General features: G+C 47.6%; 1 protein-coding gene across 1 annotated transcript in view; it reads right to left on the reverse strand.

Moving 5' to 3' along the window:
• The window catches only part of LOC140411190 (dynein axonemal heavy chain 8-like), a 2783184-nt gene that overhangs the window by 115452 nt on the left and 2645696 nt on the right, over nucleotides 1-22036 (reverse strand). The window contains exons 83-84 of the mRNA XM_072500280.1: nucleotides 16154-16227; nucleotides 3727-3879 (exon numbers count right to left, since the gene is read on the reverse strand). Of these exons, the coding sequence (XP_072356381.1) occupies nucleotides 3727-3879; nucleotides 16154-16227 (227 nt within the window). The remainder of the gene's footprint in view (nucleotides 1-3726; nucleotides 3880-16153; nucleotides 16228-22036) is intronic.

Consider the following 22036-nt stretch of genomic DNA (forward strand, 5'->3'; position numbering starts at 1 on the left):
TCACACAGTGCCGGTGCTATCCCCACACCGGTACTGGAATCGGTGAGGGGTTTGCGCCGATTTCCCTGTCGTGAAACTCCCGCGGATTCTCCTCTCATGCCGGCACTTAGCCCCAGGAACGGAGAATCCAGCCCAAGATCTTTGGCAACCCTAATTTCTACTCCCTCCTTGTGTATCTGGACAATATACTCATCTCCGGTTTTACATTGGAGGAGACTCTTGGAAGACTGGACACTAATATATTTCCAATTCAAGATGGAGGGAATTTTGCAGGTGGTGGTGTTCCTATGTGTCTGCTGCCCTTGCCTGAGGTGGTTGCAGGTTTGGAAAGTGCTGTGAAGGAGCCTCATACTGCAGTGCGTCTAAATGGTGCTACACTGGAGAGAGTGAATGTTGAACATGGTGGAAGTTTTTTTTTATTTGTTCATGGGACGTGGGCATTGAAGGCTGTGCCAGTATTTATTACCCACCCCTAACTGCCCTTGAGGGGGCAGTTAACAGTCAACCACATTGCTGTGGCTCTGGAGTCACATGTAGCCAGACCAGGTAAGGACGGCAGATTTCCTTCCCTTAAAGGACATTAGTGAACCAGATTGGTTTTTATGACAATCGACAATAGTTTCATGGTCAACATTAGATTTTTAATTGCAGATTTTAATTGAATTCATATTTCACCATCTGTAGTGGTGGGATTTGAACCTTGATCCCCAGAGATTTACAAGTCCAGTGACAATACTGCTATTCCACCACCTCCCGCCACCCCCTCCCTCCCACCCCCTCCCCCTCCCCCTCCCCCCCTCCCTCCCACCCCTCCCCCTCCCCCTCCCCCCTCCCCCTCCCCCTCCCCCTCCCCCCTCCCCCCTCTCCCCCCCCTCCCCCTCCCCTCCCCCCTCCCCCTCCCCCCTCCCCCCTCCCCCCTCCCCCCTCCCCCTCCCCTCCCCCTCCCTCTCCCGCCCCCTCCCCCGGCACGGCCCCACACCGCAGTGGGCTGCTTTGTCCCAAATGGTGTTGAACATCTTGAGTGTGTTGGAGGTGCAGACACCCAGGCAGTGGGGAATATTCAATCACACTCCCGAAGTAGATGGTAGACAGTCTTTGGGAGGTCAGGAGGTGAGTTACTCACCACAGGATTCCTAGCCTTTGACCTGCTCTTGTAGCCACAGTATTTATATGGCTAGTCCATTTAAGTTTCTGGTCAATGGTAACCCCCAGAATGCTGACAGAGGGGGATTCAGCAATGGTAATGCCATCAAATGCCAAGGGAGATGTTACTTATCACTTATCAGCCCACACCTGAATGTTGTTCAGATATTAGCAGGGACTCCTTCAGCATGTGAGTGGTGCTGAACATTGTGCAATCATCAGCGAACATCTTATGATGGAGGAAGCTGATGGGCTAAATTCTCCGCCCCTCGGCAATTGGGCAGAGAATTGGGCAACCGTTAAAAAATGGGGTCCACGCCAGGCGCCGAAACAAATGCCATGCCCCGGGGCCCCGCTGGGCACCGCAACGCGAACCTCGCCCTGCATTGGCATCGGCATGCAAATCTGAATATATATATTCAAGAGGCGGCTGGATATAGCGCTTGGGGAGAATGGGATCAAAGGCTATGGGGAGAAAGCAGGATTAGGCTGTTGAGTTGGATGATCAGCCATGATCGTGATGAATGGCGGAGCAGGCTCGAACGGCCAAAAGGCCTCCTCCTGCTCCTATCTTCTATGTATCTATATGTACCTACGTATCTGTCATTTGTATGTGTTTATATTACATTAACGGGACCGACCCAGTGTGCTCCGTGTCTCTGCCATTCACTGCCCCTCTCAAGTGGGAGTGATGCGGGCATGGTTCACAATAGGCATTGAAAAGCGGGATCTGGGCACCAAGGCCTCCGTGGGAGAGAGAGGAGGTAAGAGAAGTTCATAAAATTGTTCTACACTGGAGCAGAAGGAGTTTGCTGGTGGGTGCCTGCCAGGACTGGGGGGGAGGGGGGGGGGGCAGGGATGGGAGTAGTGGGGAACAACACGTTGACTGCCTCGTGGATTCGGGATATCTCCCTTGGGGTTGGGGTGGCTGGGCACAGACCATCAATATTGCAGTGGTTGTCATAATGGCGAACAATCGGATAGTGATCAAAGAGAGTTAAGTGCTGTCAATTTCCAGATCTACACTTCAAAATCACTAAAGCGTGAAGGGGGGGTGGGTGGGGTGATTGGAATGCATTTAACCCTCTTCGATGTGGTTGATGTTTGCAAATATTGTGGTTACAGCACTTGGAGTTACTCATCCATGAAGGGAGATGAGTAAAGCAAGGCTCGCACCTGTGTTTGTGGAAGCTGTCAATCACAGCGCACTAAGAGAAATAAATGAATGGCTTGCAGCTGAAGGATCAGGTTGGAAATTCCAGGGCTTGGACCGTGGGTGGGGGTGTGTGTGTGGAGAGAGGAGGGGTTGTCGGCTAGAGATGGGGTGAGCAGGGGATTCCCATGGGCCTCCATAGGTTTAGGGGTGCGCAGGGGGGGGGGGGCGGTGGGTCAAAAGAACTTGGGGGGCCCGAAAGCAGTGGGGTGGGGGTCGGAGTCCCTCTATGTGCAAACCTGGCAGGGAGAAATTCCTCGAGGCCAAAATAACGGCAAGGTTCAGTTAACATCGCGGTGTTTCTCAGTCCTGCAGTTGGCGAGTAACACCGTGCTAAATGTGCCGTTAAGCGGACTTTAACTTCAGTCTGCTGAATCACGCCCATGACTCACGGTCATACCTTCTGACTCCGATGAGAGACTGTCACCATCGAATGCAGGCCAATGGAGAAGAGGTTGCTGAAATCTAAAGGAACTGAAAAGACCCAAAGGAGTAGAATCATAGAGTTGGATTGGATTTGTTTATTGTCACGTGTATCGAGGTACAGTGAAAAGTATTTTTCTGCGAGCAGCTCATCAGATCATTAAGTACATGAGAAGAAAAAGGAATGAAAGAAAATACATAATAGGGCAACACAACATATTTGCAGTGCAGGAGGAGGCCATTCGGCCCATCAAGTCTGCACCAGTCCCTGGAAAGCCCACACATCCACCATATCCCCACAACCCCACCTAATCGTTTTGGACACTATGGGCAATTTAGCATGGCCAGTCCACCTAACCCGCACATCTTTGGCTTGTGGGAGGAAACCGGAGCATCCGGAGGAAACCAACGCAGACACGGGGAGAACGTGCAGACTCCAAACAGACAGTCACCCAAGCCAGAATGGAACCTAGGACCCTGGAGCTGTGAAGCAACAGTGCTAACCACTGTGCTATCGTGCCACCCGTGATTGGACTTACAACCTTGTCAGCCTAGGTGCGGATTGATCAGGAATTTGTCTTGCCTCCCCACTAACATTAACATGTAGCCTGAGGTGAAGGGGCAGCAGAGCCACAAGGGCAAGAAGAGATAAAAATCCAAGGTGTTGTGGTGAAACCTCAGTCGGTTTCACTGACATATTTTGCCTCATTCTCCTTCACTATCCTGTCCTCCTACCTTGTTGAGATCACAGAGATAAATCCAACCTAAGAATTCAACAGGACTGATCCTCATTGCTAATGTTTTAAATCACACGGATGAATTTGATCATTGTCAGTGAGGTTCACAAGCAGCTTTAATCCTTTAAGTGCTCAGAATTTGGGAAACAAATTTCTAGATCGGTCCCTAACATGGAGGCAATCTGACAGTTTTGCAGCACAAACACTAACCTGCAGCAATGTGATCGGAAACTTGGGATGTGGTTCGGTGGTTATCCAGACTCGGAAAGACTCGTGCACATTCTCACTCACGAGTAAGGTCTCGAGCAGCTCATTCATGAAGTCCAATCCCAAATGGCAGTTCTGGAGTAAAACCCATCCACCCTAAAGCGTGAGAAGGGACAATGGTCTATCCAAACTGTCCAGTATATCGCAAAGATTAATCATTTGTAATCAACTGCAATTTGCCTCTTAAATCATATTTAACTTATGTTGATTCTGGGTTTTAGAGTACAGGTGGTTCTCCAAATAGAATTTAGTGTCTGTTTTGTCGGACTCTTGCACACCCAAAATTATTTTGTTTTAAACTGTGCAATCTGGTGGCTTCATTCTTTGAATAATTAACTGAGATTTCAGATTTCATCTTTTTGAAAAAAAAGCTCCTGGTTTCTACCCAATTATAACAAAATTGGAGTCTAATCCAGGGCTGGAAAATTCTTTCTATGAGGAAAGGAAATGGATTGGCTGGGCTTGTTTTCCATGGAACACAGCAGGATGAGGGTTGACTCAATTGACCTGCATTAAATTATGACATCAGGTATATAGGGTGTACATAAGGTATATAGGGATGATTTATTTACCTGAGGAAAGAGGAAAAAAAATCAAGGACATTGATTTCTAGTAATTGATTAGGTAGAAGATGAGGAAACACTTTTTCATCCTTCAGCTGGCAGGATCTGGCACTCTGTAAGGGCGGCATGGACAAGCTGGGCCGAAGGTCCTGTTTCCATGCTGTAAACATCTCTGACTCTAAGGGTGGTAGAGGCATAAGCTCACAGTTAAAGTACTTGATGCCTACTTGAATAACCATGAACTGCAGAGCGATGAACCAAGGAAAGTGGAATTAAGATTGGATAGCTTTTCATCGTATTGAGTTCACTGGCTGCCCACCCCATCTTGTAAATTCTCTATGACAGCTACAAACAGGTTGGTGGAATGGCAGGAAACGTGAAGGTGAAATTTATCACAGGGCGGTGAAACATTTTACATTTTGGTAGAAAGAACAAGGAGAGGCAATCTAAACTAAATGGTACAATTCCAAAGGAAACATGGGATTGGCGAGATCCATTGGTAAATGTATTCCAAAAGAAGTGCAGGTGCAGAGGAGCTCGAGGTACATTTTTAAAAATTCACTCATGGGATGTGGGCGTCGCTGGCTGGGCCAGCATTTATTGCCCATCCCTAACTGCCCTTGGACTGAGTGGTTTGCTGGGTCATTTCAGAGGGCATTAAAGAGTCAACCACATTGACTCATTGTGCAAATGACACAAATCATTTAAGGTCGAAAGGGAATTTGAAAACGGTGGTTAAAATGCAATATGGGAACCTGGACTTTATAAATTGAGACATAGAACATAAAAACAAGGAAGTTATGATAAACCTTTTCAAAACACTGGTTTGATCACAACAATGTTGTGTGAAATTCCGGACACTGCACTTCAGGTCTGGACTTCATCAAATGTGATTGTATCCCAGGATATAAAGCATAGTTACTGAGTGATGCAGCAAAGTGCTACGAGAATAGTTTGAGGGAAGAGAGGCTTCAGTTACATGGGTAGATTGGAGAAGCTGGAGATTCCTTAGAGAAGAGAAAGTTGAGAGAAAATGTGGGAGCGATGTTCAAAATTCCGAGTCAGCTGGAGTAGCTGGAGAGAAACAGTTTCCATTTGTGGAAGGGTAGGGAACAAGACAACACCAATTTAAGGCAAAAATTCCAAAGCTGACGCGAGGAAACAACATTTTAACACCGTAAGTGGTTAGGCTCTGGAATGCAGATGTGTGGGGAGGTTTATTCAATTGTGACTTGCAAAAGGGAGTTGCATAAGCCCAGTGGGAAGGCTTCTCGTAGATCGGGGCACCATTTTGTTTTGCTGACTTAATTCCCTGCTCCCCGTTTTCGACACCCCCCATCTCCACAACCTTCGGGAGGTCCCCGGAAATGCCCCTTCATCCCTTCCCCCACCTCCCTGGACCCGATCCCTGGCAGTGCCAACCTGGCACTTGGGCACCACTCTAGCATCCTGGAAATGCCAAGGTGCCCAGGTGCCAAAGGGAGTACCACCTTGCTCTGTCCCCAACCTCACAGTGGTCTCTAATGGCCTGGGAAACCCCTCCAGGTGCCATTACGACTGGTCCATGTTTGTGGAAACCAGTAGTAAATGGCGCCCTGGTCTCCCAGGTGTGGTCATTAGGTCCCGGCCCTGGGAGAATCCCACAAACGCATATTTAAATTAGCCTAATGATTCATTTAAATATACTGATCTGGATCATGATAAGTGAGGGCGAGATCCAGATCGTGACTTCTCACAAGACTCCGTTAAATCTCACGAGGCGTTACAAGCGTAGCAAATCGGGTGTAACGAGGCCGTTAAATCGTGCCTATTGCAACGCTATAGGAAAAAGATGGTGAATAGGACTAACTAAATTATTCTTATAGGGGGTCATCACCGGCTCAGGCATTTTGTGCTATGATTCTAGACTCGGCACTCACCAAAATTAGCCACTCACCTAAATCAGACTCATTGCTGTCTGGTAATTGGGATCCAATGATGCACTTACATAATGTAGAGGGACAGGAGGGTGAATTGAACTCCACACACATTCCACCTAGTTATACCAGGCAGTGAAGAACAAGTGGTTTCAAACAGGATTGCATCTCTGAGTTCCATAAAATAATATGAGCCTTTGCACCCTATGCAATGGACCACTCCTCCCCACTGAAGCTGCTTGTCCATATGCCTGAACAACCTTTAGACTGCCTGATATCACCAGAGTTGATGAGCTGTGGTTGGACTCCAGCTCTCTGGTGGAATGGCAACAAGGCCTTGAAAGGCTCATGCTTCCCAATGGCAGTAATAGGCCATTGCATGTTGCATGCCCGGGTTAAGACCGATCTTAATATTTCAGGTCTAAGCATCATCAAACCTGATTTAAGTTAAAGGCTATGGTAAAGGATAGTTTTCTTTATATAAATGTTTTTTATTGGGTTTTTGAACAAAGTACATATACACAAAATGGAATATATATATACATAGAAGAGAAGGGAACACAAAACAAAAAACAAAACAAACAACAAAAAGATAGTTAGAATAAAATAACTGGTAGGGTATTATGTGCTAGCTCAACAACAGCAGCTCTGTACAATTGGCAATATTGTTTTTAGCACATAAGTAGGCATCTGTTTGTGGTGGGGGGGGGGGGGGGACTGGAGAGGTACATAGACATTTGGGTGCCGGAGAAACAATTACAGAACAATTGGTGACAATTAAACCCGAAACACTTCTTCAGTGTTTCCCTCCCTACCCCCTCCTCCAACCAAAAAAACCCAACCGCTGTAAAGATCAAGAGGAAGGCTTGAGGGCAGGGAGAAGTAGAAAGAAGTTGAACCGTGATGTCACAGCCTGCAGGCAAGGGATTGGCTGGTGACTGGTAAGTAGTTTTTCTTTTATTTTCCCTCAGGTGTTATTGTGCGGGGCGCAGAGGTTGCTGAGTGAGTGCTTGCTGAGAAGGGGAGTGAATAACAGGTAAGCTCTTTCTTTCTTTTTCTTTTTTTATCTAGAGGGGATGGCAAGCAAGGTAGTGCAATGTTTCTCCTGCAGAATGTTTGAGGTGAGGGACGCCGTCAGTGTCCCTGCTGATTTCATCTGTGGGAAGTGCACCCTCTCCAGCTCCTCAGAAACCGCTTTAGGGAACTGGAGCTGGAGCTGGATGAATTTTGGATCATTCGGGAGGCAGAGGTGGTCATAGATAGAAGCTTCAGGGATGTAGTTACTCTGAAGAATAAAGATAGATGGGTGACGGTGAGAGGGGCTAGGAGGAAGCAGTCAGTACAGGGATCCCCTGTGGTCGTTCCCCTTAGTAACAAGTATACAGCTTTGGATACTGTTGGGGGGGCCGACTTACCAGGGGTAAACCATGGGGTACAGGTCTCTGGCACAGAGTCTGTCCCTGTTGCTCAGAAGGGAAGGGGGGGAGGAGTAGAGCATTAGTCATTGGAGACTCCATAGTTAGGGGGATAGATAGGAGGTTCTGTGGGAACGAGAGAGACTCACGTTTGGTATGTTGCCTCCCAGGTGCCAGGGTGCGTGATGTCTCGGATCGTGTTTTCGGGATCCTTAAGGGGGAGGGGGAACAGCCTCAAGTTGTGGTCCACATAGGTACCAACGACATAGGTAGGAAAAGGGATAGGGATGTAAGGCAGGAATTCAGGGAGGTCGGGTGGAAACTTAGATCTAGGACAAACAGATTATTATCTCTGGGTTGTTCCCCGTGCCATGTGATAGCGAGACGAGGAATAGGGAGAAAAAAGAGTTGAACGTGTGGCTACAGGGATGGTGCAGGAGGGAGGGTTTCAGATTTCTGGATAATTGGGGCTCATTCTGGGGTCGGTGGGACCTCAAACGGGATGGTCGACACCTGGACCAGAGGGGTACCAATATCCTGGGGGGGGGGGGGAAATTTGGGAATGCTCTTCGGCAGGGTTTAAACTAGTTAAGCAGGGGCTTGGGAACCTGTAGCTCCAGTATACAGGAGGTTGAGAGTAGTGAGGTCATGAGTAAGGTTTCAAAGTTGCAGGAGTGTACCGGCAGGCAGGAAGGTGGTTTAAAGTGTGTCTTCTTCAATGGCAGGAGCATCCGGAATAAGGTGGGTGAACTTGCGGCATGGGTTGGTACCTGGGACGTCGATGTTGTGGCCATTTCGGAGACATGGATAAAGCAGGGACAGGAATGGTTGTTGCAGGTCCCGGGGTTTAGATATTTCAGTAAGCTCAAGGAAGGTGGTAAAAGAGGGGGAGGGGTGGCATTGTTAGTCAAGAATAGTATTACGGTGGCAGAAAGGATGTTTGATGAGGACTCGTCTACTGAGGTAGTATGGGCTGAGGTTAGAAACAGGAAAGGAGAGGTCACCCTGTTAGGGATTTTCTATAGGCCTCCGAAAAGTTCCAGAGATGTAGAGGAAAGGATTGCAAAGATGATTCTGGATAGGAGCGAAAGCAATAGGGTAGTTGTGGGGGACTTTAACTTTCCAAATATTGACTAGAAACGCTATAGTTTGAGTACTTTAGATGGGTCCGTTTTTGTCCAATGTGTGCAGGAGGGTTTCCTGACACAGTATGTAGATAGGCCAACGAGAGGCGAGGCCATATTGGATTTAGTACTGGGTAATGACTGGGTAATGAACCAGGACAGGTGTTTGATTTGGAGATAGGTGGAGCACTTTGGTGATAGAGACCACAATTCGATTACGTTTTACTTCAGTGATGGAAAGGGATAGGTATATGCAGCAGGGCAAGAGTTATATCTGGGGAAAGGCAATTATGATGCGACGAGGCAATGACTTAGGATGCATCGGATGGAGAGGAAAACTGTAGGGGATGGGCATAATGGAAATGTGGAGCTTGTTCAAGGAACAGCTATTGCGTGTCCTTGATAAGTATGTATTTGTCAGGCAGGGAGGAAGTGGTCGAGCAAGGGAACCGTGGTTTACTAAAGCAGTCGAAACACTTGTCAAGAGGAAGAAGGAGGCTTATGTAAAGATGAGACATGAAGGTTCAGTTCGGGCGCCCAAGAGTTACAAGATAGCTAGGAAGGACCTAAAGAGAGAGCTAAGAAGAGCCAGGAGGGGACATGAGAAGTCTTTGGCAGATAGGATCAAGGATAACCCTAACGCTTTCTATAGATATGTCAGGAATAAACGAATTGACTAGGGTTAGAGTAGGGCAGTCAAGGACAGTCGTGGGAAGTTGTGCTTGGAGGTCCGAGGAGATAGGAGAGGTGCTAAATGAATTTTTCATCAGTATTCACACAGGAAAAGCACAATGTTGTCGAGGAGAATACGGAGATTCAGGCTACTAGACTAGAAGGCCTTGAGGTTCAGAAGGAGGAGGTGTTAGCAATTCTGGAAAGTGTGAAAATAGATAAGTCCCCTGGGCCGGATGGGATTTATCCTAGGATTCTCTGGGAAGCTAGGGAGGAGATTGCCTAGCCTTTGGCTTCGATCTTTAAGTCATCTTTGTCTGCAGGAATAGTGTCAGAAGACTGGAGGATAGCAAATGTTGTCCCCTTGTTCAAGAAGGGGAGTAGAGACAACCCTGGTAACTATAGACCAGTGAGACTTACTTCTGTTGTGGGCAAAATATTGGAAAGGTTCATAAGAGATAGGATGTATAATCATCTGAAAGGAATAATTTGATTAGAGATAGTCAACCACGGTTTTGTGAAGGGTAGGTCGTGCCTCACAAACCTTATTGAGTTCTTTGCGAAGGTGACCAAACAGGTGGATGAGGGTAAAGCAGTGATTTGGTGTATATGGATTTCAGTAAAGCGTTTGATAAGGTTCCCCACGGTAGGCTACTGCAGAAAATACAGAGGCACGGGATTCAGGGTGATTTAGCAGTTTGGATCAGAAATTGGTTAGCTGGAAGCAGACAAAGGGTGGTGGTTGATGGGAAATGTTCAGACTGGAGTCAGTTACTAGTGGTGTACAACAAGGATCTGTTTTGGGGCCACTGCTGTTTGTCATTTTTATAAATGACCTGGAGGAGGGCGTAGAAGGATGGGTGAGTAAATTTGATGACACTAAAGTCGGTGGAGTTGTGGACAGTGCGGAAGGATGTTACAAGTTACAGAGGGACATAGATAAGCTGCAGCGCCGGGCTGAGAGGTGGCAAATGGAGTTTAATGCAGAAAAGTGTGAGGTGATTCATTTTGGAAGGAATAACAGGAAGACAGAGTACTGGGCTAATGGTAAGATTCTTGGTAGTGTGGATGAGCAGAGAGATCTCGGTGTCCATGTGCATAGAACCCTGAAAGGTGCCACCCAGGATGAGAGGGTTGTTAAGAAGGCATTCGGTGTGTTAGCTTTTATTGGTAGAGGGATTGAGTTTCGGAGCCGTGAGGTCATGTTGCAGCTGTACAAAACTCTGGTGCGGCCGCATTTGGAGTACTGCGTGCAATTCTGGTCGCCGCATTATAGGAAGAATGTGGAAGCATTGGAAAGGGGCAGAAGAGATTTACCAGCATGTTGCCTGGTATGGAGGGAAGATCTTATGAGGAAAGGCTGAGGGAATTGAGGCAGTTTTCGTTAGAGAGAAGAAGGTTAAGAGGTGACTTAATTGAGGCATACAAGATGATCAGAGGGTTGGATAGGGTGGACAGTGAGAGCCTTTTTCCTCGGATGGTGATGTCTCGCAGGAGGGGACATAGCTTTAAATTGAGGGGAGATAGATATAAGACAGATGTCAGAGGTAGGTTCTTTACTCAGAGTAGTAAGGGCGTGGAATGCCCTGCCCCCCCCCCCCCCCCCCCCCCCCCACCCCACCCCCCCCCGGTGCCTCGACTACTTTACCCTTATTCTTGGCTACCTGGCTATTCTTCTGCTTGTTCGTTGGCCACAACAGGTCCCGGAAGAATTGGGAGAATGGCTCCCACGTTCTGTGGAAGCTGTCGTCTGACCCTCGGATGGCAAATTTGATTTTCTCCATTTGGAGAGATTCTGAGAGGTCGGACAGCCAGTTTGCAGCTTTGGGTGGTGCTGCTGACCGCCAGCCGAACAAGATTCTACGGCGGGCGATCAGGGAGCCAAAGGCAAGGGCCTCCACCCTCCTCCCCAGGAATAGATCTGGCTGGTCTGATACCCTTTAGACCGCCACTTTCGGGCATGGCTCCACCCTCATCCCCACCACTTTGGACATTGCCTCGAAGAAGGCTGTCCAGTACCCAGCAAGTCTGGGGCAAGCCCAGAACATGTGGGCATGGTTGGCCGGGCCTCCTTGGCACCGTTCCCATCTATCCTCCACCTCCAGGAACTCATTCGAGTTCTTGTTAAATGGGCTCTGTGTACCACTTTTAGTTGCGTCAGGCTGAGCCTTGCGCACGTGGAGGTAGAGTTGACCCTATGCAGTGCTTCACTTCAGAGTCCCCACCCTATTTCAATCCCCAGGTCCTCCTCCCATTTCTTTCTTGTTGCGTCCAGTACGGTGTCGGCCCTTTCTACCAGTCTGTCATGCATGCCACTACAGTTTCCTTTATCTAGGATGCTTGTGTCCAGTAACTCATCCAGTAATGTCTGTCGGGGCGGTTGTGGGTATGTCCTTGTCTCCTTTCGTAGGAAGTTTTTGAGTTGCAGGTACCTTAGCTTGTTGGTAATGGTGCAGTCACTCAGTGGTACAAGTTTTACTTCTTGTAGTGTAGGAGGGAAATAATGCTTTCAGCCTATAACTAAGTTATAACCTGCATGAGACCTACGGGGTGGGCCAATTATTCTCCGGTGAGGCTCGTTGAGGACGGGTTTCCCACTGAGGGGCAGGGGCCCCAGCAGCAGAGCAATGGACACTATGTATTAAAGCTCGGCCCAAGTGGTAGCCGACCAGATCTGGGTACATTCTGTAACTAGTTACTTATATAATAAATAACCAGTTTATATACTCCTCTTGTGTGGAGTCTTCTGTGGCCACAATATTGGCGACAAGGATAAAGTAAGCTATAGGCGGCGCTGCTAATCATTGGAAACCAGGCCATCTCGACTGGTACCACTGGGGAAGGGTTTGTACTACTTTCAAAATGCTACTCTTCAGCAGATTGGATGTGTTTGATGCGAGCATTAACGATTGGACGCAATGCGCAAAACGTAGGCATTACTTCTTCAGGGCAAACACTATAACAGGTGACAAGCACCAGACAGTGATACTGTTGATTGTCTGTGTAGTGGCCAACGTCAGCGTAATCAAAAGCTTACCTTACACCGCATCCCCAGACACAAAGTTGTTTGAAACGTTGGGGCCATCGGGCACCCCGAGGGAGCAGGAGGTGATGGGGGGCTATGCCAGTGACTGCCGCAGGGGAGGTGACAGAAGACCTCACCTCGGACTTCCCCCTCCTGTCCCTGGTGCATCTGGTGGACAGCGGGCAGAACGGGGTAGCACCATGCTACCTGGGACATTGAAGCAACAGCTGGGCCCATCCAGGCCCGGTCGCCCCAGAAGACGCCCGCCAACGGGGACCCAGGTCGCGGGGCAGGAATCACATCACGCCGCCTAAACTCCTGTTGTACCATCTGGGGAACCACCTAAGTGTAGTGTTAGGAACAGTAAGACCAGGAAGTTAGACACCTGTTAACTTGTCACGGGTGTGGGCAGCATGGTGGCGCAGTGGGTTAGCACTGCTGCCTCACGGCGCTGAAGTCCCAGGTTCGATCCCGGCTCTGGGTCACTATCTGCGTGGAGTTTGCACATTCTCCCCGTGTTTGCCTGGGTTTCAACCCCACAACCCAAAAATGCGCAGGGTAGGTGGATTGGCCACGCTAAATTGCCCCTTAATTGGAAAACATGAATTGGTTACTCTAAATTGAAAAAAATAAAACTTGGCACAGGTGCAGGGCACTGTTTGGTTATAGGGGCTAGGGCACAAACCTGTATATATGTTGTCACATTAAACACCTTTTACCACCTTTACAACCTGCGTCGATGCTCTGTCCAATGGTTGTGAGGGGTGGGTTGTTCTGGGGTGGTCGGGGGGGGGGGGGGGGGGGGGGGGTTGGGAATGGGCAGGAATTGTGGGTGGCCTGTGCTCCACACCGCCCCTCCTGACCGTCCCCATCACTGCCACCCCAGAGGATCCGATGGAAATGTTTGAAGGAATGATGAGCTTAAATGCAGGGATCACCCAGATGGACGGTGGAAGTGCTACCGTGGGCAGGAGTCAGACACTGTCAAATGATGCGGAGCACCAGGGCTCATCGCAGAGCGGGTTATCATCATCCTCCATCCCATGGACCAGACCCGTTGTTACTGCCAACCTAGTGCCCCCACCCCGTAGTGTGGCAGGTATGTATCATGGAGGGGGTTGCAGGCGGTGGGAGGGGGGATGGTCAGGGGTGGTGGAGTGAGGGGTTATGAGGGTGGGATGCAGTATCTGTGCCCCTTGGTTGGGGGGGGGGTGGGGGCGCCCATGCGGCTGGTGGGCGGTCAGTGGGGTGAGCAGCAAGATGGCCATGGTAATGCCGGTCCATGCCTGGGCACTGCCCCAGTCACGTCGGGGTCACCCTGGCCACTCGGTCCATGCCCCCATCACCCCCCCCCCCCCCCCCCCCCCCGAGCAGGGCACCCTCACACCCCAGCCAGCCCGGCCAGTGTCCGGCCCACAGTCTCTCCTCTCTCTGTCCTACCTCCTCTCTCTCTCATCATCCATGACGCCGGTTTCACTATTTTTAAAAGCACAAGTGAACCGTAGTGTCGGGAACTCGGCCCATCAAAGGAGGAGAATCGCGGAGGCCCCAGAGAATACTGGGTCGGGCCCCTAATGATATGCAAACGTTGTTTAATGTACTTGCATTCCGGTACACATTGACGCCACTGTCGAGTTGATGGAGAATTGTGATTTGGCATCAAATTGTGCCCTCTGCGATTTTGGCGTCGGAATCTATTCTCTGCCCAATCGTGTTTCGCGATTTCAGCATCGGCAAACAGAGAATCCCACCCCAGACATCTGACAGTGGAATACTCCTTCAGTATTGCGCTTGAGTGTCAGTTTAGACTATTGTGCAGAAGTCCTGGAGTGGGCTCCGACAGAACCAATGAAATCAAAGGTGAGAATCCTTCCAACTGATGAATTGTTAAGTTACCTCCCAGAGGAAAAACAAACTGACCTGAAAGAGTTATTGATATCACATGGGCAAGTTTGTAGAGATAAATTAGGAAGTACTAAAATGGCTATACATGATGTAGATGTGGGAAATGCTGTTCCTATCAAACACCATCCATATAGACTTAATCCTTTAAAATTGGCACATGCTAACAGAGAGATTGAGTGTATGCTGAAGAATGGCATAATTGACGTGGGTTGCGGCCAATGGAGCTCACCCATAGTGATGGTACCTAAACCAGACGGTACCCAACGGTTGTGTGTGGACTATCGAAAGGTGAATGCAGTTATAAGAATGGACTCTTACCGTATCCCACGTTTGAAGGATTGCATTGAGAAATTGGGACAATCTGCTTTTATTTACAACTTCCAGACATGGAAAGAACATTTAAAACATTGTATGGAGTTCTTCAATCGACTTCAGGTGGCGGGTTTGGTGATGAACCTAGCCGAAAGTGAATTTGGAGAAGCCTGAATCACTTTCCTAGAGGAGTTTCCGATACCCTCAAGACGAAGGGAAATAATGCGATTTCTTAGCATGAGTGGATTTGATCGAACAGTTGTGCAAAGGTTTTGTGGTGTGATTACTCCACTGATGGACTTGCTAAAGAAACATCAATAATTTCAATGGACAGCGGACTTTCAACAGGCATTTGACTGCCTGAAAGCTGTGGTAACCAATGTTCCTGTATTGGAGAATTGCAAGGGGCTCTGTGGTCAGATTGAACTAAATTATCTGATTCTGAAGAGAAATGCCAAGGAGTAGAGGAATGGATGGATCATGCAGAGACTTTGTTCAAAGAGACTGTCAATATTTTGGTTCCTCAATTCCCAAGTCACTCTCTGGCTAGGCTGTGGCACTGGAAGAATATGGTGCTTTTTAAAAATATAGATTTCGGTTGGAGGAAGAAGAACAAAGAAAAATGGACTATATTATTATACCTGTTTGCGGATGTTTTTTTTTAACCGAAAGGTATATTTACTGTGTACATTTCTTAGTGGATGGTGTAAAAGTGAAAAATGAAACCATCTTGAAGTTGATGGTTTCTTGGGTGGAGTTGTCATGTGAGAGTGCCTTTAAGAAATGAATGTTTAAGCAATGTACCTTTAAGAAATGTAGTGATGTCAGAGTGTGGGTGGAGCTGGGCTTTAGATCAGCCATTTTGCAGTTTTTTAGTTTCAGTTTGAAAAGAGCTGGGATGTGTCTGTGTGCAGTGAGCTGGATCTGCTGTGATCTCTGCCATGAAAGACTATCTCTGGATCATTTGGGTGATTTAAACTCATAATAGTAAAGCCTTTAACCTGATGTGTTTCTGTTTAAAGGTGTTAAGTCTCTCTTGGATGTTGAAAGGAATAACTGAAGGATTATTTAGTGTTGTAATATTTTCGGGGTTATCTTTGAAGTAAGGGGGCGTTAAAGATTCCAATGTTTATTTAAAAGGGTTAAGTTGAGTTCATGGAATAAACATTGTTTTGTGTTTCAAAACCATTTAATTGCTGTATCACACCTGGAGAACAAGCCGTGTGCTCGGAAAAGCAACAAATACATTAAAGGGGGAAGTTGGATGAACTCCATGATACATTTTGGGGTTCTGAAAACGCCTCGCCCATAACGATAGGATGTGTCTCAACTTGAGGAGTACAAGAACCATGGAAATCTTTGAAAACTTCAAAACGGAAGGTGACTGATACAGCATGAAATTAATTTATGATTGACATTCACATGTTTTTTGTCTGACCTGATGCATGGACATTGCCACCAACTTTCTGGCATGAACTTCTTGTCCCTGACCCATGGACATCGCTCTACAACCTAAAGAAAACACTTTGGTTAACTTTTACACAGAGCTTTCTTCAGTCTTGTATGATATTTATATCAGACAGAAATATCAATTGCATCTACCCGCTAAAATACTCAAATATTGACTAAAGTGTTTTATTGGTGATGATCCTGTGGCAGTAGTTTAAACCTTGAAGCCCTTTGGCTTATTGTCTGCTGATGCTTCATCCTGAGCTGTTTCCTTGACAATGGTTTATTGTAGTGGTGGTTTAGCATTGCAAAATCTCAGGGGCAGGGCAGGGTGGCAGCTCCCAAGTCTACCTTGGCCAGGCTGGGAATTAAACCCATTGCTATTCATGTCATTCTGAGCCACAAGCTAACAATCTAGCTGACTGCACATACTGCCTCCCAAAGCTGTGCCTACCTTCAAAATTAGTGAGATTGAATGAATAGCAGGAAGATTAATCTTTGGTCTCCTTTCACAAGAACTGCTCAACAAAGATGGGGTAAGATAAACGAGGTCAGAATGGGTATTTGAAATTCCCACCTAAATTCCCAAGTCACTCTCTGGCTAGGCTGTGGCACTGGATGAATATGGTGCTTTTAAAAAATAAATTTAGAGTATCCAATTTTTTTTTTTTCAATTAAGGGGCAATTTAGCGTGGCCAATCCACCTAGCCTGCACACCTTTGGGTTGTGGGGGTGAAACCCACACAGACACGGGGAGAATGTGCAAACTCCACACGGACATGACGCAGTGCCGGGATCGAACCTGGATCCTCGGCGCCGTGAAGCAGCAGTCCTAACCACTGCGCCACCCTAAGAATATGGTGCTTTGAGGAAGTCTCCAGGAATCATGTCAAAGAATTTAAAATGAACATTTATTTAAATTTCAGCATCTCCCAGGAAGTAGAAAATATAATTGGGACTTGCTGCTTCCCAATCTCCATTTGAAGCCAGAGATACTAGGCTGAAGCTCAAGATACAGCTGCAGGATTGAGAGGGCTTTATTAGCATCACATTTTGCTGCACCTTCCATTCATGCCAGTCTCTGCTAGGGATGGGTCATTAAAAACCCGGTGAGTTTGGAATTGGACAAGTATGCTGCCCCTGTTTAATGCTGGGGAAGGGGGCAAGGAAAATACATCCTCCATGTGTATTGGCCTTTCACTAACCATTCCCAATATAAATAAAAATATAAATCTAATAAAAACTTCACGTTTACGTCACTGAAAAGAGAGAAAAGGGGAAAAACGTCATTAGAAATATGAGAGGAAGACAATAAGAAAAATATCAGAAAAGGGATAATGACATTTAACAAAAGGTAGATTCTATGAAATTAAGTAGATTCTATGAAATGAAGTAGAATTCTGTGAACTTTGTAGATTCTATGAAATGAAACAGCTGAGCTGAGCTTTTTGGTTGGCATGGACCAGTTTGGGCTGAAGGGGCCTCTCTCCGTGCTGTAGATTCTATGAAGAGAGGTGCACAAATAGAATGCTTGAATTATATTTCAATGTATGTTGCGAAGATAACAAGTGTGTGAGCTGTCCTAGTTATATGCCAATTATGCTCGACAGCTGCGTATTAAGGATTGCGTGACATAATAATAATCTTTATTAGTGTCACAAGTAGTCTTACATTAACACTGCAATAACGTTACTGTGAAAAGCCCCTAGCCGCCACACTCCGGTGCCTGTTCGGGTCACAGAGGGAGAATTCAGAATGTCCAATTCACCTAACAAGCACGTCTTTCGGGACTTGTGGGAGGAAACCGGAGCACCCGGAGGAAACCCAAACAAACATGGGGAGAACGTGCAGACTCCGCACAGACAATGATCCAAGCCGGAATCGAACCTGGGACCCTGGCGCTGTGAAGCAACAGTGCTAACCACTTTGCTACCTTGCTGCCCATATAGTCATCTGACATTGACAACAGGAGTTTGTACTTTCCAAGGTAAACTATTTGTATGACTTATGGGTAGGAATACAATAAAAAACAAAGAATATATTTAAAGTAGGATAGTCAACTAAGAAACAGATGAGTTAGCTGAGGAAAAGCATCCATATAAAACACAAGAAAAGAGAGTTATATTAACTCTGTTCTGATGCTAACTAAGTTGGAAACAAGTATCATAAAGGGACTTGCTGATCGTGACTTTCTCCATTGGCAATCTGGGAAGGAGCGATCACAATATGGTGGAATTTAAAATACAGATGGAGGGTGAGAAGGTGAAATCAAGCACGAGTGTTTTGTGCTTAAATAAAGGAGATTACAATGGGATGAGAGAAGATCTAGCTAAGGTAGACTGGGAGCAAAGACTTTATGGTGAAACAGTTGAGGAACAGTGGAGAACCTTCCAAGTGATTTTTCACAGTGCCCAGCAAAGGTTTATACCAACAAAAAGGAAGGACGGTAAAAAGAGGGAAAATCGACCGTGGATATCTAAGGAAATAAGGGAGAGTATCAAATTGAAGGAAAAAACATACAAAGTAGCAAAGATCAGTGGGAGACTAGAGGACTGGGAAATCTTTAGGGGGCAACAGAAAGCTACTAAAAAAGCTATAAAGAAGAGTAAAATAGATTATGAGAGTAAACTTGCTCAGAATATAAAAACAGATAGTAAAACTTTCTACAAATACATAAAACAAAAAAGAGTGGCTAAGGTAAATATTGGTCCTTTAGAGGATGAGAAGGGAGATTTAATAATGGGAGATGAGGAAATGGCTGAGGAACTGAACAGATTTTTTGGGTCGGTCTTCACAGTGGAAGACACAAATAACATGCCAGTGACTGATGGAAATGAGGCTATGACAGGTGAGGACCTTGAGAGGATTGATATCACCAAGGAGGTAGTGATGGGCAAGCTAATTGGGCTAAAGGTAGACAAGTCTCCTGGCCCTGATGGAATGCATCCCAGAGTGCTAAAAGAGATGGCTAGGGAAATTGCAAATGCACTAGTGATAATTTACCAAAATTCACTAGACTCTGGGTGGTCCCGGCGGATTGGAAATTAGCAAACGTGACACCACTGTTTAAAAAAGGAGGTAGGCAGAAAGTGGGTAATTATAGGCCAGTGAGCTTAACTTCGGTAGTAGGGAAGATGCTGGAATCTGTCATCAAGGAAGACATAGCGAGGCATCTGGATGGAAATTGTCCCATTGGACAGACGCAGCATGGGTTCATAAAGGGCAGGTCGTGCCTAACTAATTTAGTGGAATTTTTTGAGGACATTAACAGTGCGGTAGATAATGGGGAGCCAATGGATGTGGTATATCTGGATTTCCAGAAAGCCTTTGATAAGGTGCCACACAAAAGGTTGTTGCATAAGATAAAGATGCATGACATTAAGGGGAAAGTAGGAGCATGGATAGAGGATTGGTTAATTAATAGAAAGCAAAGAGTGGGGATTAATGGGTGTTTCTCTGGTTGGCAATCAGTAGCTAGTGGTGTCCCTCAGGGATCAGTGTTGGGCCCACAACTGTTCACAATTTACCTAGATGATTTGGAGTTGGGGACCAAGGGCAATGTGTCCAAGTTTGCAGACGACACTAAGATAAGTGGTAAAGCAAAAAGTGCAGAGGATACTGGAAGTCTGCAGAGGGATTTGGATAGGCTAAGTGAATGGGCTAGGGTCTGGCAGATGGAATACAATGTTGACAAATGTGAGGTTATCGGACTTCCGGGTGCGGCGATGACCAGCTGAGTCGCACGTTTCGGCAGCTCCCGGTGAAACGGACTTTTGGGCTCTTGATAGGAGCCCCAGCGGCAATTTTGACGGCTAAAAACACTGTGCGGTAAACCAGAAGGGAATCCCCCCTGGATACGGATGGAAAAAGGTGGAGAAAGTGGCCGGATTGCAGTGGATCCTTTAGAACAGCGGCAAGGAAGGCAAGCAAAAACCAAGATGGCGTCGGAAGGTGGCAGTTTAACATGGGGCCCTGAACAACAAGAGTTCTTGAAATGCTGTGTGGAAGAGCTCAAAAAGGAAATGAAGAAAGAGCTGTTGGCCCCGATACTACAGGCGATCGAAGGGCTAAAGGAGGAACAAAAGACCCAGGAGTGGGAGCTTCGGGTCGTGAAGGCAAAGGCAGCCGAGAATGAGGACGACATACAGTGGTGAAGACGGAGACGCATGAGGCACATCAGAAACGATGTGTGGAAAGGTTGGAGGCACTGGAGAACAACGCAAGGAGGAACAACCTGAGGATTCTTGGTCTTCCTGAAGGTGTGGAGGGAGCGGACGTCGGGACATATGTGAGCACGATGCTGCACTCGTTAATGGGAGCGGAGGCCCCGGCGGGTCCGTTGGAGGTGGAGGGAGCATACCGAGTGATGGCGCGAGGGCCGAGAGCAGGAGAAATTCCCAGAGCCATAGTGGTGAGATTCCTCCGTTTTAAGGATAGAGAAATGGTCCTTAGATGGGCAAAGAAAACTCGGAGCAGTAAATGGGAGAACGCGATGATCCGCGTTTATCAAGACTGGAGTGCGGAGGTGGCGAGAAGGAGGGCGAGCTTTAATCGGGCCAAGGCGGTGCTTCATAAAAAGAAGATAAAATTTGGAATGCTGCAACCGGCAAGACTGTGGGTCACATATCGAGGGAGGCACCACTACCTTGAGACGGCGGATGAACCGTGGACTTTTATTGTGGAAGAAAAACTGGAATGAGCGGGTTATTAAAAAGAACGTTTGAACAGAGTGGTGGGGCGAATGTGGGGGCAAAGAGGGGGGTTAAAAAGGGGGGAAAGAGGAGTTTTATGTACTAATCCTGCGATGTGGTAACTTTTCTCTCTCCCACAGGTGATGATGGGGGAGGAGGGGAGGTGGAGGAGATGGGGCGTTGGCCATTGGGGGCGGGGCCAAGGGAGAAGCGCGGACTTGGTTCCCGCGCTATGATAATCATGGCGGGAATAGAGAAGCAGGAAGGAGGGGGCGTCGCACGGTGCGAGCCGAGGTCACGGGGGGAAGCCGAGGTCGGCCAGAGTTTGCTGACTTCTGGGAGCAACATGGGGGGAGTAATTACGCTAGCGGGGGATCTAGCGGGGGGGGGGTGGGGGTGGGAGGGGGGAATTACTGGGTTGCTGCTGCTGGGGAGAGGGGGGAGCTGGTTTGGGAGGGGATGGGTGGGGGGGCACCGCCTGGGGGAGATACAGCTGCGTGGGAATCGGGTGAGGAGCTGGAAAAAGGTGATGGCTAATCGACAAGGGGGGGGGGGTAGGAAGCCCCCCAACCCGGCTGATCACGTGGAACGTGAGAGGGCTGAACCGGCCGATAAAGAGGGCACGGGTACTCGCACACCTTAAGAAACTTAAGGCAGATGTGGTTATGTTACAGGAAACGCACCTGAAACTGATAGACCAAGTTAGGCTATGCAAAGGATGGGTGGGGCAGGTGTTCCATTTGGGGCTAGATGCGAAAAACAGGGGGGTGGCTATATTAGTGGGGAAGCGGGTAATGTTCGAGGCAAAGACTATAGTGGCGGATAACGGGGGCAGATATGTGATGGTGAGTGGCAAACTACAGGGGGAGACGGTGGTTTTGGTAAACGTATATGCCCTGAACTGGGATGATGCCAATTTTATGAGGCGGATGCTAGGACGCATTCCGGACCTAGAGATGGGAAAGCTGATAATGGGGGGAGATTTTAATACGGTGTTGGAACCAGGGCTGGATAGGTCGAAGTCCAGGACTGGAAGGAGGCCGGCAGCAGCCAAGGTGCTTAAAGATTTTATGGAGCAGATGGGAGGTGTAGATCCGTGGAGATTTAGCAGACCTAGGAGTAAGGAGTTCTCGTTTTTCTCCTATGTCCATAAAGTCTACTCGCGAATAGACTTTTTTGTG

This window comes from Scyliorhinus torazame, chromosome 4 (genome assembly GCF_047496885.1).
Source record: "Scyliorhinus torazame isolate Kashiwa2021f chromosome 4, sScyTor2.1, whole genome shotgun sequence".
In the NCBI taxonomy this organism is placed as follows: Eukaryota; Metazoa; Chordata; class Chondrichthyes; order Carcharhiniformes; family Scyliorhinidae; genus Scyliorhinus; species Scyliorhinus torazame.